Genomic DNA, 15,979 nt, shown 5'->3' on the forward strand with positions numbered 1-15,979 from the left:
TATGGCTATGAAGGCAGTACTCACAGCTAGGTGTAAAGGGCTTACTGTTGCTCTATTATCTGAATCATTCAACATGTCTGTCCCCGAGGTTTCCATTAACTGAAAAAGAAGAGGTATTTTAAATATAAGAAATGATCTGTACATGTAGATACCATAATGGTTATTCCTCTCTTTTCTTTCTTCAAGTCATTTCAAGGTATACCAGGTAGATAACTCAACAACCTTCCAGAACAGGATCATCTCAAAGATGCATGTGCCAAGGAACACAGAATGACAGCACAGTTATGACCATGTAAACTTCTCCCTACAAAATTTCTGTCATCATCTTTGCTCTTCAAGATAAGTGGGAAATATCCAAAGCTTCAGTTTCAAGGAGAACAAGGAAGATATAACATTATAGGCAAATTGACTAATACTTACAACATCTAAAGGAGTTTCACTTGCAATCTGAAAGATTAAAAACAAAAATAGTTTAGTAAGTATTAAGTCTTTTTCCTAATTTTTATTCTGAATATGCATTTCTATTGCCTCAGAAAAAACTAAGGCTTCAGAAGCAATTATACAAAGTAACAGACCACAAATCTATATACATAGGTCTAAGATTTTAAGCTAAAGACCCAAAATATCCTAAGAAAATATGAGCAATATTTTGTAGCAACTTGTAAATGTTGTAGTAAATGTTAACTTTTTCTTTTATATCCACTTTCCTGGAATTTTATTTCACCTTGAAAGGAAATAAAGTGAAATTTGTACCATGCCTATATAAAGAAATCTTTAAAAAACTGAGGTACCTGCTCCAAAGGAGTATATTTTAACATATCTCTTATTTTCTTTCTGGTTTGGCAAAGTGGATTGAATAATATGTATATATCAGGATGACACCACAGTTGAAATAAAACTTCCTTTGCAGAAGTAGATTCTCCATTAAAAGACTTTTCAGGATATCCTAAGTATACAGGAGCAATCTGCCTTTCACAGGAGCTTTTATTTCTCATGTAAGATATATGAAAAGTTTTCAGAAATTTATGGAAAAGATTCAGTAAAAGGGGCAGTAAAAGTAAATTTTACAGACCCAGATGTAGGACAATGTAGAATAAGGATGTAATATATAGCCCTTTTTTCAGAGATTTATTTATTTTTGGTTTTTGTTATTTTTTAAACAGGAGTTTCACTATTATTGCCCAAGCTTCTAGCTCAAATCATCTTCTTTAGTAGCAAGAACTTTAAGTGCCAAAATGACTTCCTCCTCTTCTTTTTTTTTTTTTTGGTCAGTCATGGGGCTTGAACTTTGGGCCTGGGTGCTGTCCCTCAGCTCTCCACTACTTGAGCCACAGCACCACTTCCCGTTTTCTGAGTGGCTTATTGGAGATAAGAGTTTCATAGACTTTCCTGCCCAGGCTGGCTTTGTGATCCTCAGATTTCAGCGTGAGCCTGGCATCTATAGATGGGGCTTGAACTCTGGACTTGGGCGCTGTCCCTGCGCTCTTCAGCTCAAGGCAAGAGCTCTACCCCTTGAGCCACAGCACCACTTTTCGAGTGGTTTATTGGAGATAAGAGTCTCTTGGACTTTCCTGCCCGGACTGGCTTTGAATTTCGATCCTCAGATCTCAGTCTCCTGAGTACTAGAATTACAGGGGTGAGCCACCAGCGCAGTCCCCCCCTCCCCGGCTATCTTTAGAGATTTTTTTTAAGATAGGACCTTAGTCTAGGCTGTACTGAACTCATCATCCCAAGTGTGTACCACCATGCTGAGCTCAGAGATTTAGTTTTTTCCTTTCTCCAAAGGAACAAATACTATCGTACTAAAGTAATGAATTTAAGAAGTATAAGGAGACTGAAGATGTTAAAATACAAAACAGAATTTGTTTTTTTCTTTTTCTTTTTTATGTAGTGGGGTTTGAACTCTAAGTGCCTTTATCATATTACTAAACTATAAACTCACATTAGTTCTTTTTTTTTTTTTTTTTGGGTCCGGTCGTGGGCCTGAACTCTGGGCCTGGGCGCTGTCCCTCAGCTCTTCAGCTCAAGGCTAGTGCTCTACCACTTGAGCCACAGAGCCACTTCCGGCTTTTTTCTTTTTGCTTATGTGGTGCTGAGGAATTGAACCCAGGGCCTCAGGCACGCAAGGCAAGCTCTCTACCACTGAGCCATCTTCCCAGCCCTTACATTAGTTCTTTCCTAAGAATTTAGAAATCTTACCAGCTGAAGACATAGACGGTGACCATAAGCAGCTGAGTAATGAACTGCATTGTATCCTTGCTTGTCCCGGATCCCTGGATTTGCATCATTTCTTAGTAAGTATTCCAGGCACCTATATACAGTAATAATATACTGAGAATTCAGAATCCTACATTTTTTTTACCATTGATAAAAACAGAGACAAACTATGAAAAGCCAGCCTGGGGAAAAAGTCTGAGACTCTCATCTCAAATTAACTACGAAAAATACTGGAAGTAGAGCTGTGGATCAAGAGCACTAGCCTTGAGCACAAAAGCTCAAGGACAGCACCCAGGTCCTGAGTTCAAGACTTAGGACCAGTACCAAAGAAACAAAACAAACTGGGGCATTGAGGGCTCATGCTGGTAATCCTACTCAAAAGGCTGAGATCTGAGAATCAAGGTTCAAAGCTAGCCAAAGCAGGAAAGTCCATGAGACTCTTATCTCCAATTAACCACCAGAAAACCAGAAGTAGGTCTTGGGCTTAAAATGGTAGAGTATTAGCCTTGAGCAAAAAAAAGCTCAAGGACAGTTCCCAAGTCCTGAGTTCACACCCCACAAGTGAAAAACAAAACAAAATAAAAATCAATTGAAACTGAATACCAGAAAATAATGAAATGTTAAGAGAAATCTTCTTTATTGAAACTAGGTAACTCCAAAGTTTGATACTAGGTTTAATATACCTAAAGGTTCTTTTTTTTCAAATAGACACTGTCCTGGTACCAGTCAATCTACAAAGCAATATGTGATAGGATAAACCTTAGTGATGGTAAACATACAATGTTGGAGATATTACTGATTATCTAGTAGAACATAGGGTACAATTTCTCATGTGAAAGCTCAAGAAAGGCTGTCATGCCTGCTCCAAGAAACCAAGGTCAGAATTCAATGGTATTAAATTGGGAGACAGAGGTGGACAGACAGTAAAAGCATATGGAAGTCAAAAGAAATCCTTTCACATAGGAGATACTTCATTTAATTTCCACACTATTAAAATATGTGAAAAATAATTTTTAATCTATTATATAAATACTGTTACTATAGCAAAGACAAAGGCAGTGAATTTGAAATGCAAATATCTGCCTCTAAAGCCAATTTGGCATCAGTGATTTTGGACAAATAATTTCACTTTTACAGTGAAATAATCTCTCTATTCAAGGGATAGAGAAGCCATCTCAATAATCTGAAGTCCAGTCATGTTTAAATTACAAGTCTGTAATTATTCAGTGATAATTTGTCTAGTATGCCAATATACCCCTCCCATTACCACCACTACCAATCACCAATGTTAATTATGCCAAGGGCAAAAATGATTATATAAAATATTCCTCTTTAAGAATCCAAAGTTAAGCCAGTTGCCAGTGACTCACACCTGTAATCCTAGCTACTCAGGAGGCTGAGATTTGAGGATCACCGTTCAAAGCCAGCCCAGGCAGGAACATCCATGAGACTGTTATCTCCAACAAACAACTAGAAAACTGGAAGTGGCACTGTAGCTCAAGCGGTAGAGTGCTTGCAGTACTTGCCTTGAGCTGAAGAGCTGAGGGACAGTGCTCAGGCCCAGAGTTCAAGCCCCAAATCGACAAAAAAAAAAAAAGAATCCAAAGTTAGTGTGTATACCAGTACTGGGGCTTAAACTTAGGTCTTGAGTACTATCCCTTAGCTTTTTTTTGCTAAGGCTAGTGCTGTGCCATTTGGGCCACAACTCTACTTCTGGCTTTTTGTTGGTTAACTGAAGAAAAGTTTCAAGGACTTTCTTGTTGGGGCTGGCTTCAAACCTGATCCTCAGATCTCAGCTTCCTGGTAGCTAGTATAGGCAAGAGCCACCGACAAATTTTATTAATTACAAAAAAAAAAATCTAAATTTCCAAAATTACACTGTCATTATATAAAAATAAATTAAAAAGAAGTCTAAAGCAATGCATATTGCAAAAGCTCTATCATATATGGTAGCTCTATAATATGTTGGTAGACACATGCCATTGTACCCAATGCTAACCTTTATTACCCTAAGGGATAAAACCCTTTAAAAATCACTTAATGAAGTACTTTTTATTATAGTCCCCCCCAAAGGTAGCAATTATTCATACCTTTGATGGATTTTGCTACTTAGGCAGAGCTAAATAAAATGTTCAAGTCAAGCATGTTAATAGGGTATCATAATTAAAAGTGGGTATCATTATAATATTTAAAACCCCCAAACCTTATATGGCTCAAACACAAAGGCTAGTATTTTCTCAAGAGTAATGTTTCAGACAACATGTAAGCTGTTTGTTCTTAAGACTTCACAGGTGCCCAGTTCAGGTTAGTACTCATTGAAATGTAGAAAAAACAAGTCTTTAGAGCAGGAGCTTTACAGGCACAAACATTTCACTCATAGGCAGTTAAAAAAATCTTTTATACAGCAGAAATGGTTCTCCCTTACTGATACCTGAGTAAAGCAAATTCTCCCAGAGGAACAAACTATTTTAAGATGACTCCCTGATACATGAGTATGGAAGAAAAGATTTATTTAAGGAAAGCAAAATAAGTTCATGTTGGCTTTCTAAAGCAGGAAAGTATGATCTACAGCGACTACTGTCAGGTTTATAGTAATAAATGGTTCGAAGTCATTTGCTACACATGGCAATCTACTAAAGACACAGGGAAACATAGTGATAAACATGTAAAAGAAAACATAGATGTGCAATAAAAGCAGTCATTGACATGGAAAATGCCAGTTTATAGAAGTAATTATTTGTTCTCACCTATGTGGTACTTACTTGCCATCTGTGTCTGATGTAGCTGCATAGTGCAGGGGTGTGCAGCCTCTTTCATCAAGGTCATTTACACTTGCTCCTGATCCCACAAGAGCAAACAGGCACTGGTAATTGCAGTTGGCAGCAGCATAGTGCAGTGGTGATCTTTTGTACCAAAGTTAATAGAAGAAAGAAGCCAATTCATACACTAATAAACAAGAGTACAGCTGACTCATATTCTATCAATTTTCAAACACTATTTACAATAAGCCTTACATTTACTTTTATCATCTACCAAAGTCTTTTGGAAGGCTGGACACAAAGCTGGGAGAATAACAGCTGTTTAAAGAACCTTTTGGAGCATTTAAGTTTAAGAAATAAAGGAGAAACAGTTTTAAATTATTTACTAGTCCCCAAACAGTTGCAATCTAGTCCCTTGAGAGAATTATAAACCATGTTACATTCTGCTCAGAAAGATGAAAACTTTCATTTTGACAAAGCTTCCCACAGAACAGAGCAACTTCTTGTTCCTATCTTAATAGAAAAATAAAGTGTAAGAGGAAGTTAAAAAAGAATTTTAAAAGAATGGGAGCTGGGTGTGGTGATACATGCCTGTAACCCTAGTATTTGGAAGACACTGTCTCTACCCTCCACTCCAGAATAAAAAGAATGTTCAGTTATATTGGCCGCACAATAGATGTGAATAATCATATAAAAATTTGCAACCAATAAAGGCATAGTATTAAAAAGACTATTCAGTATTCTGAAAAGCTAGAGTACTGTTTTAATTTCTAAAAACTAGGCATTTGTCGTTTCCTCCAGGTTAGTGAAATAACAGAATGTTATTTAATAACAGGATGTTATTAAATTTAGGAGTAACTACTTTGGGATTATGTATCCATGATGATTCTATTACTTCAATGTAAAAACAAACAAAAAATGATGATAAATTCAGTCTAGAGTGCTTCACAGTGTAACTTTTCTAAGACATTTAAGCCTAATAAAATGATGGAACATTTTTGCATTATTGGATAATATAGAATTTTTTCCCAAAAGTTCAGTTAACTTTGCATCCCTTTAAAGCTACTAAACTTAGAATATGCTACAGAAGGTATAGAATGCTTTGATACAAATTAAACCCGATATAATTATAAAAACTAAGTAGGGCATTGGTGGCTCACGTCTGTAGTCCTCGCTACGCAGAGGCTGAGATCTTAAAATTGAGGTTCAAAGCCAGTCCAGGCAAAAAAGTCTGTGAGACTTCTATCTCTAATTAGCCTTCTAGCAAAAAGCTAGAAGGGAAGGACTGGTTCAAGTGGCATACCACAAGCCTTGAACAAAAGCCAAGAACACAAAGCCCTGAGTTCAAGTTCCAGTAAGTATAAACAAAGCAACTAATTTATCCTTAACTTGGGCCATGCTAGATGGTAAGACTGATCAAGATGCATCTACCCACAAACAGACATGTTAAATTTCAACATTTTTATATAAAGATTAAGAACAAATAATAAAATCCCATTAAATTTCTGGAAGAAACTGTAAAAGCCAATCAGTGATTTTTTATTTTGTGACTTATTGGTTACTTTCACTAGTAACTTATGAGCTGACTCTATTCTTCAAAGTATATAGGATCAAATAGTTGTTCAACTCATTTCTAATTTCCTACCATTTTTCACCTCTCTCCTACACTGGCCCAAATGTACTAATATACATTTACGTATTTCCTTCTGTTATATACCATTCCTGTCACACATTTTGATACATGTAATTTTCATTAATGACAATTTTACTTATCTCCTCATCTCCCTCTTTCAAAAACATTCAAACTGCTTTTAATTCTTTCCTGAATGGTTCTAATGTAATCTGTATAAGCAGGGAATAGATAATAAGTAGTTTCAAATGCTGCCACGAGACAACTGGTGCTGAACAGTTAAAGATAATACTAATTATAGAGATCCTGTCATTTCATAGCTGTTTTCTTATATACTATACTCAATGGTATATATGTCAGATATATAGAGGAAAAAAAGTAAAAACCGAAGATATTGTTATAATCTATATCCTCCCTCTTTAACATTGGGACATAAAATGAATAGTGTATATATCTAAGTAAAACCAAATTGTGAGAATTTTCACCCAAAGAATGACTTGAGTGAAACCATGTTTCTGTGGATGTTTGTTTCTTCCTACCCGCTTTCTGTACATATGTGTGCGAGTGTGCTGGTACAAGGCCTTGAACTAGGGCCTCATGCTCTCATTCAGCTTTTACTCACAACTGGTGGTCTACCACTGAAGTTTTTTGCTGGTTAAGTGGAGATAAGACTGTCTCAGACTTTTCTGCCTGGGCTGGCTTTTGAACCTCAATCCTCAGATCTCAACCTCCTGAGTAGCCAGCTTACTATACCAATCTGAAAAGCACACAGGTATCGAGGCCATGATGATGTGAGGAGAAAAATATGAAGCATAGAGATACTTATAATAAAGCTGGGAGACTGATGCCAGAGCTTTGTGTGAAGCAAATACTCTACTACTGAGCAACATCTCCAGTCTTACCTGGGACTCTCAATGATTTGTGCTTCTTTTCCTCTCTGTCCCAATACCAAGGACTGACTTCAGGGGCCTGGCACTTTTGCTCAGCTTACTTGCTCATGACAGGCCCTCTGCCAGTTGAGCCACGCATTTGGCATGGGACTTTTAGTGAATCATGACCACATTTTAAAAGATGCTAAATTGTTCAGTTAATTTTCAGATGTCAATTGGAAGGTCAATCAAATCATTAAGTAAAAACAGTTAGACTCAATAGAGGAACTGTATCATAACCTACCTCCCAAATTTGTCTTTTCTGTTGAAGTCTGCACCAGTATTGAGCAGGAGGTTTAGGCACTCCAAATTCCTAGGCAAAGAAGAGAGTTAGAAAACATAATAAAACTGGTAGGTTTAAATAAACATAAAAAATGTTAATGAGAGTAAATGTAAATAAAATGGTATTTATTTCCATGAAGAAAAAAATATCAAAACTCATCTAGTACTTAAAGTTATGATCATAATACTACAATGATTGTAAATGAATAAATCCTGCCTCTATTAAAGAAAGACATTTATAAGAGATTATGAGTAATTTGTAGGAAACAATTATGACTATAAGTACATGTTTTTTAGTATCAAATCTATGGGTATAAAAGACCCAAAAGCTCCTTGAAAGCACAGCTTTCCCTTATCTGCTCTGATTACTATGATTACTGGAAACTTGCTGGAAAGCTGGGCAATGGTGGATCATACTTATAATCTGTTACTTGGGAGGCAATGATTGAGAGAATCATGGTTCAAGATCAGCCCAGACAAAACGTTTCAGCCAGTAAGTGGGATGATGATGGTGGGCCCAGGTTATTCCAGTTAGTTGGAAATTGTAAATAGGAGAATTATGGTCCAGGCCTACCTGGGCATAAACTTGAGACTCCATTTGAAAAAGTAAAAAGAGCTAGGGGCATTGTTCAAGAGAAAGAATGCCTGCCTAGCAAGTTCAAGGTCCTGAACTCAAAACTCCAGTGCCAAATAAATATAGATAGATTAGGAGCCCACATTACAAAACAACTGTTCTTGTAATTTAATTTTTATAAGCTTGAACTATCACTGCCAAATGGCCAAATACTCAAAGTCTGTGTATTTCTCTCTGTAGGCAAGTTTCAGGAAAATTAAGTTTGAAATGTAACATTCTTTGGTGATCTTGGAATTAGGGAATGTCACATGCTCACAATCAACTTCTGTAATTTGGCAGGATATTATTCATAGGCACCCCTATCCTCTGAAATCATGAATTTTTAAATACATTTTAAAAATTATTATAAAGGTGATATAGAGATGGGCTACACTTTTATAAGTCAGGTAATGAGTACATTTATTTTTTTATTTTTTTGGGGGGGGGTCCGGTCCTGGGGCCTGAACACTAGGCCTGGGCGCTGTCACTCAGCTCTTTAGCTCAAGGCTAGCACTCTACTACTTGAGCCACAGCGCCACTTCCAGCTTTTTTCTTTTTGCTTATGTGGTGCTGAAGAATCGAACCCAGGGCCTCATGCATGCAAGGCAAGCACTCTACCACTGAGCCACCTTCCCAGCCCCATGAGTACATTTCTTTTTGGACAATGTCACCCTATCTCACTCCATTTTTCCCTCCCATCCTTATCCACAAGTTGCATAATTCATGTTAGGTAAATTTTAAGGAATTATTGGTAATAGCTTTCATAAAATGTCATTTTGATAACCATGAATTAAATGGTTTGTCACAGATTAAATTACCAGAAGTATTAAATTGGTATTATGCTTTCACAGACAACAAGGATTATTATCATTCAGGAAGACCAACTGCTTAAGTTTCCCTCCTTAGGGCTATTTAAAACTTAATATCAGCTGGTGGTGTATGCTTGTAATCCCAGAACTCAGGAGGATGAGGCAGGAAAATTTCAAGGTTGAGGCTAGCCTTGACTATATAGTAAGAACTTGTGTCAAAAAAGCATAAACAACATACAAAAAACTTAAGTACCTTCTAACATTCTAACAATCTCTTTTTTTTAACTTTTAGTGCCCCGTCTAAAACTATACCATCCTTACTTCTGTCTTGGTAATTACACTCAAAATGGCTCTTCTCTGAGTAACTTTGCCCTCGCCAGGAATGGCAGCAGTGCACTGCTGCATGTGATTGTCTAACAATCCCTTTCAACATTTCCTCTTAATAGTAGAGGCAATCTTTTCCCCAGAAGATACATATTCTAAAATAACTTTTAAAAGGTTATTACCAGTACTATTTAGAACATTTTCAGTATTTTAATGTTCTTATTTGAGGATATGTATTTTTTACTTTAGAAATTGACCTTATTAGTTTTTTTATTTGTCCAGAAATTATTTTTTACAAAATGTAGTATTCTTTTTGTAGGCCATTCTTTTTTCTCTAAGTTATAATCTATAACTTACGTGATGAAACATGAAAACAGAGCCATTTTTGCTATTACTTACTATATTTGGTTTTCTATTTTATAATGGCCCAGACTAAAAAAAGAGCAACAGAGATAAAACTTTTTTTTTTGGGGGGGTCCAGTTGTGGGGCCTGAACTCTGGGCTGGGCACTGTCACTCAGCTCTTCAGCTCAAGGCTAGTGCTCTACCACTTGAGCCACAGCGCCACTTCTGGCTTTTTTTCTTTTTGCTTATGTGGTGCTAAGGAATTGAACCCAGGGCCTCAGGCATGCAAGGCAAGCGCTCTACTACTGAGCCACCTTCCCAGCCCGAGATAAAACTTTTATATTAACTTTCTGTTCCTATCCATCCTTTTTTTTTTTTTTTTTTTTTGTGATGTCCTGGGGCTTGAACTCAGGGGCTAAATGCTGTCACTGAGCTTTACTGCTCAAAGGTAGCACTTTACCATTTGAGGCCAAAGATCCACTTCTGACTTTCTGGTGGTTAAACGGAGTTAAGAGTCTCATGGACTTTCCTGCCCCAACTTGCTTCGATCTGTGATCCATAGATCTCATCTTCCTGACAGCTAGGATTCTAGGCCTGAGCCACTGGAACCTGGCCATCCATCTTTTGGAGTTAGGGATAGAGCTCAGGATTTAAGAGATGCTCATATGCACATGTTCTATAACCAAGCTGCGTTGTAGCTGTTCTCTGTCCCTTCCCCATTTAAAATAAATAAAAATACTATTAACATACCCTCCAGCTGCAGCTGCATGTAGACAGGTCCTGCCAAAATCATCTGGGGTATCTATATCAAATCCTGTGGGAATGAATATCTTATCTATCATATAAATGTATTGGTTGCCATTGGTTAAGAAATTTCAAGTATCATATTCTTTTAAGCCTGAAAAAAACTGAGGAAAATATTAATGTAAAATATTACAAAAAAAAGACCACTAATGAATTGGTGGCTTTAAAACAGTGCTACAGTGCTTGTTTAAAAGGTTATATATAGCCAGGCACTGGTGGCTTATGCCTATGACCCTACCTACTCAGGAGGCTGAAATCTGAGAACCCTATTCAAAGCCAGGAGGGGCAGGAAAGTCCATGAGACTATTTATCACCAATAAACCACTAGAAAACCAGAAGTGGTGCTATGGCTCAAGTGGTATTGCACCAACCTTGAGCTGAAGAGCTGAAGGAAAGCATCCAGAGTTCAAGGCCCCCCGCAAAAAAAGGTTATATACAATAGACATGGTTGGTGACATCTTTAGTCTCATAGTCCCAGCTACTGGGGAGGTTATGGCAAAAGGATTGCTCATAGGCAACACAGCAAAATTCATAACAAACTCTTCCACCTTCTAAAAGACTATACAATACTATGGATCATTATTCAACAACAAAAAGAAATATTAATATTAATATGAAGATGAATCAAAAACATTACTCTAAGTGAAAAAAGCCAGTTAAAAAAAAAAGATTACATGCTAGATGATTCCATTACTATGAACTATTCAGAATAGGCAAGTTTATAGACAGAAAGTAGATGAGTAGATGCTTAGGGATGGGGGAGACAGACAGTGTTCATTAATTGCGAATCACATTTCTTTGACAGGAAACAAAGACTTAAAATGGACTGTAATGATGGTTACAGCACCCTTACAAACATATTAAAACTACTGAATTATGCATTTTAACTATGAATTGTACAGAATGTGAATTATATATGAATAAAGCTGATCTGCCAAATCTGGTGACACATGCATGTAATTCCAGCAATTAGGAGGTAGAGGCAGAAGGACTTTGCCCATACTACATAGTATAATTTATTTAAAATAAAACAAATATAGGCATTCTGTTTAGTACTCCTATTCATGGAAAATGAGTATGTAAATACTTATAGAAAGACATATGTACTTTAAAAAAAAAAGAGAATTAGAGCTAGGCTTAGGCTGTGGCTCAAGGGGTAGAGCACTTGCCTAGCAAGCAGGAGACCATGAGTTCAAATCCCAGCACTGAAAAAAAAAAAAAAAAAGAAGAAATGTAATTTAAATATTAAGAAAAACCCAAGTTTTTGTTTGATAATGTTAAAAAATTCTTTTGTTTTCCCTCAAGACAAGGTCTCAACTGTGTAGCTTAGGCTGCTTTGGAACCTTGATGATCTTGAACTCGAGATCCTCTTGCTTTAGCCTTCAAGTGCTGGGGATTCTAGGCATATACAAACATGCCTGGGTTTATAATCTTCACTGACACTTCCTCATAATCCTTGGGTAAACACACGGATCTTTCAGTAATGCACAACATTTATTCAACCATTTTAAACTGAGAATATATAGAAGAAATACATATAATTTAAAATCAATTTAATCTTATTTGGTAACTAATCACATAGTAGTATTTATAGAACTCCATTTCAAACCAAAGGAATTACAACATTTTAAACTACTTATTAGAAAGGGAAGGGGAAGAGAATAAAAATAAACTACTTATTAGATATTGCATACTTAGTTTTACAGATTTAGAAAATACCACAGAATGGGTCTCAACTCTTACATGAAGGCCAAGACCAGTAAGACATATAAACAAAAATACTCTGTTTCAAAGTCCAAAATTACCATGCAATAATACATGATGATCTAGAAATATTCCATATTTTACGTCTCAAACAATAAAGGAGAGAAAGACATTAGAAAAATGAGCTAATGAAAAATTAAAGTCTTAAAACTCAAAGAGATCTCATTATCTTCTAAGAAGAGTAAATATATGACGTATACTTAAGATTGCAAAATTTTGAAAAACACAGATTCTCATATAACTGAAGGAAAAGGGAGAAAAGAAAGCAAAAGGGAGAAACAAGGTAGTTGGCAAAGAGAGTAAAGACTGACTAACACTGGTCTGTGAAGGTTCTACTTACCTAAAGAAAGAAGTTTCCTGCAGCAATCCGAAAAACCACTTAAGGCTGCCAAATGAAGGGGGAACATTCCATGGATGCCACGCCTAAAGATGACAGTATAGAACCTTCATTATAACACCCAAAAAAATACAGTCCTTTCAACTCATTACAAGGAGAATTCTTAAGTGAGAAATTACTAAAGGAGGTAACTTTGTAGTGCTCTGGAGTAGTTTGGAGGGTGGGTAGGCATGACTTATTTACTCAGCTTTTTTTTTTTTTGTTTTGGTCTATCATAGTGCTTGAATTCTGGGCCTGAGTGCGGTCCCTCAGCTCTTCAGTTCAAGGCTAGTCCTCTACCACTTGAGCCATAGTGCCATTTCTGGTTTTCTGGTGGTTAACTGGAGATAACAGTCTCATGGCTGTTCCTGCCTGGACTGGCTTTGAACCGTGATCCTCAAATCTCAGCCTTCTGAGTAGCTAGAATTACAGGCGTGAGCCACTGGTGCCTGGCTTACTGAGCTATTTTTTAAGTTTAGGTTTTTCCCCCCATCACAACCATGTCATTATGGACTTTATGTGCATGTGGGAAGTCTATATTGTCTATGTAAGATGTTAAGCAGCATCTCTGGGTTATACTTACTAGATACATCATCAACACCTTCCTCCCCAACCCAACGAGTATCTGTTTATTTAGAGAGCACTGTTTATTTCAGGAGCACTGTTGATTAAGGGAGCTAATTTCACCTTCATATTGCCCACTATTTTAAGCCATTCCCATAAGGCAACATGTTCAAGAATGTTCACAATAGTAGTTCTGTAAAGGTGAAAAACGAGGGAGCAACTTATGCCTATAAATGAACTGTGCAAATAAATAATTAAATTCTATAAGAAAAACAAACTATATTTACTTGTAGAGATTTGAAAAGCCCCAAATACATTTTCTATATGGTTAAAGTAATTTTTTTTTTTCTGGTCATGGGGCCTGGGTGCTGTCCTTCAGCTCTTCAGCTCAAGGCTAGCTTTCTACCACAGGTCCACTTCCGGCTTTTTCTGTTTATATGGTGCTGAGGAATCGAACCCAGGGACTCATGCATGCAAGGCAAGTATTCTACCACTGAACTACCTTCCCAACCCCTAAGTTAATGTAATTTTTTAAGTTGCAAAACAGTATGTACATTAACATACTATTTATGAATGTCTAAAGAGCTTAAAATTTGTTAATGGACATGTACAAATTTAGTACACAGAAGTAATAAACAGCAATTTAAATACAGTCTTTCTTCTGTCCAACATAGGCAGCAGAATTCATTTTCTAAACAAAATTTTACAGAGAAATTTTTAAGTCATTCTTTACATAAAGTAAAGGAAAAGCATCTGGAGTGGAGAACTTTGTGACTTTAAAGTACGTCTAGGGGCTGGGAAGGTGGCTCAGTGGTAGAGTGCTTGCCTTGCATACATGAGGCCCTGGGTTCAATTCCTCAGTACCATATAAGCAAAGAGAAAAAAGCCAGAAGTGGCACTGTAGCTCAAGTGGTAGAGTGCTAGCCTTGAGCTGAAGGGCTGAGGGACAGCACCCAGACCCAGAGTTCAGGCCCCATGACCGGAGCACCCCCCCCCCCCCCCCCGGCCCAAGAAGTACTTCTAGATTAAAAATAAAGGCATTACTGGACTATAAGTGTAGCTTAAGTTAGAGTCCCGAGTTTGAACCTCAATACTTTATCACCAAAAACCTAAATCAAAACAGAGGGATGAAAAGAAACCCAAATTTCTGATCAAAACTGCATTACTCATGCTAAAGAAAAAACTGTTGTGAGATGAAAAAACTGAACAAATTGGTTAATCAAAATTATTACTTAAAACATTTTTAATCAACCAAATTCTGAATACAAAAAGAAAAAAGCTTAAATGCTAAAATGTTGAAAATAAAACTTCCATTTCCATCTGATCTATCTAGATCCTGTTGCTCAGTGTCCTGAGCTTTCTGTGATAGCTATTAACACTTATGAAGTACTTACTTTGCAGTGTCAGCACCACTCGTAATGAGAGTGTTGATTAGCAGCTCATGGCCATACCTTGCTGCTATGTGCAAAGGGGTGTTTCCATTCTTGTCCTCACAGTCTATTATAGCTCCTGCAGTTAACAACACAGTGTTAGACTAGATGAAGAAAGAACAAGTCAAATTTTTAAATGCAATGAAAAAATGCTGTTCAAGAATAAAATATGCACATATTGTATTGCTTGGGCCAGGTTCTTGGGGTCAGATTTTATGCTTAACAGTTTTGTGAAGTAAGCCTAAATTTAAGAACATATAAAATTGCCAAAGGGGTTCTGGGTCTAGTAAGTTCAGTAACCAATGTGTTAACATTAAACACATTTTTTTTTTTTGGGTCCGGTCGTGGGGCCTGAACTCTGGGCCTGGGCACTGTCCCTCAGCTCTTCAGCTCAAGGCTAGCGCTCTACCACTTGAGCCACAGCGCCACTTCTGGCTTTCTCTTTGCGTATGTAGTGCTGAGGAATAGAACCCAGGGACTCATGCATGTAAGGCAAGCGCTCTACCACTGAGCCACCTTCCCAGCCCCTAAACACATTTCTTTAGAGCAAATATTTCAGATCTTTAATGTGTGGGCACACTGGCTTTAAAAATCATTTCATTGGCCAAGTGCTGTGGCTCATGCCTGTAATCCTAGCTACTCAGGATACTGAGAACTGAGATGGTGGTTCAAAGCCAGCCTGGGCCGGACAGGCTGTGAAACTATTATCACTGGTTAACCACCCAAAAATACAAAAGTAGGGTTGTGGCTCAAGTGGTAGAGCATTAGCTATAAGCAAAAAAAGCAAAATGCAAAAATTTCAGGGACAGTGCCCAGAACCTGACTTCAAGCCCCAGGATCAGCACAAGAAAAAAGAGTCACTTAGTCCTATATGTTTTTTTTTTCTTACTACCTGCTATAGTACCTCCTACTGCCCCCTACCCAAACCTAGAGCAACTATTATACTTAGAAGTTACTAAACAGTTCCCTAGGACATGGTTTGAGAAATACAGGTTTAAAGATTAGTGTAATTTTTTTTTTCTATTTTGAAACTTGGCTTTCCTCATATGTACTAATAGGAACACAAAAAGGAAATGAAGCTGTGGCTTAAGAGGTAGAGTAATAACCTTGAGCAAAAAAGATTCAGGGTAACAC

The 15,979-nt window shown here is 37.1% G+C and overlaps 1 protein-coding gene across 5 annotated transcripts in view; it reads right to left on the reverse strand.

The window, feature by feature from the left end:
* Ankrd28 (ankyrin repeat domain 28) overlaps positions 1-15,979 on the reverse strand; it is a 166,041-nt gene that overhangs the window by 25,492 nt on the left and 124,570 nt on the right. For 4 of the 5 annotated variants that reach the window (XM_042679783.1, XM_042679786.1, XM_042679785.1 and 1 more), the window contains 8 exons: positions 14,810-14,924; positions 12,816-12,898; positions 10,658-10,721; positions 7,780-7,848; positions 4,980-5,120; positions 2,200-2,311; positions 421-447; positions 25-99 (listed from right to left, as the gene is read on the reverse strand). In XM_042679783.1, coding sequence (XP_042535717.1) covers positions 25-99; positions 421-447; positions 2,200-2,311; positions 4,980-5,120; positions 7,780-7,848; positions 10,658-10,721; positions 12,816-12,898; positions 14,810-14,924 — 686 coding nt within the window. Of the gene's footprint in view, positions 1-24; positions 100-420; positions 448-2,199; positions 2,312-4,979; positions 5,121-7,779; positions 7,849-10,657; positions 10,722-12,815; positions 12,899-14,805; positions 14,925-15,979 lie in introns of those variants that run through there. The other variant, XM_042679787.1, reaches the window with a different exon arrangement.

The sequence above is a fragment of the Dipodomys spectabilis genome, unplaced genomic scaffold (genome assembly GCF_019054845.1).
Source record: "Dipodomys spectabilis isolate Male_0828 unplaced genomic scaffold, ASM1905484v1 ptg000054l, whole genome shotgun sequence".
Taxonomy (NCBI): Eukaryota; Metazoa; Chordata; class Mammalia; order Rodentia; family Heteromyidae; genus Dipodomys; species Dipodomys spectabilis.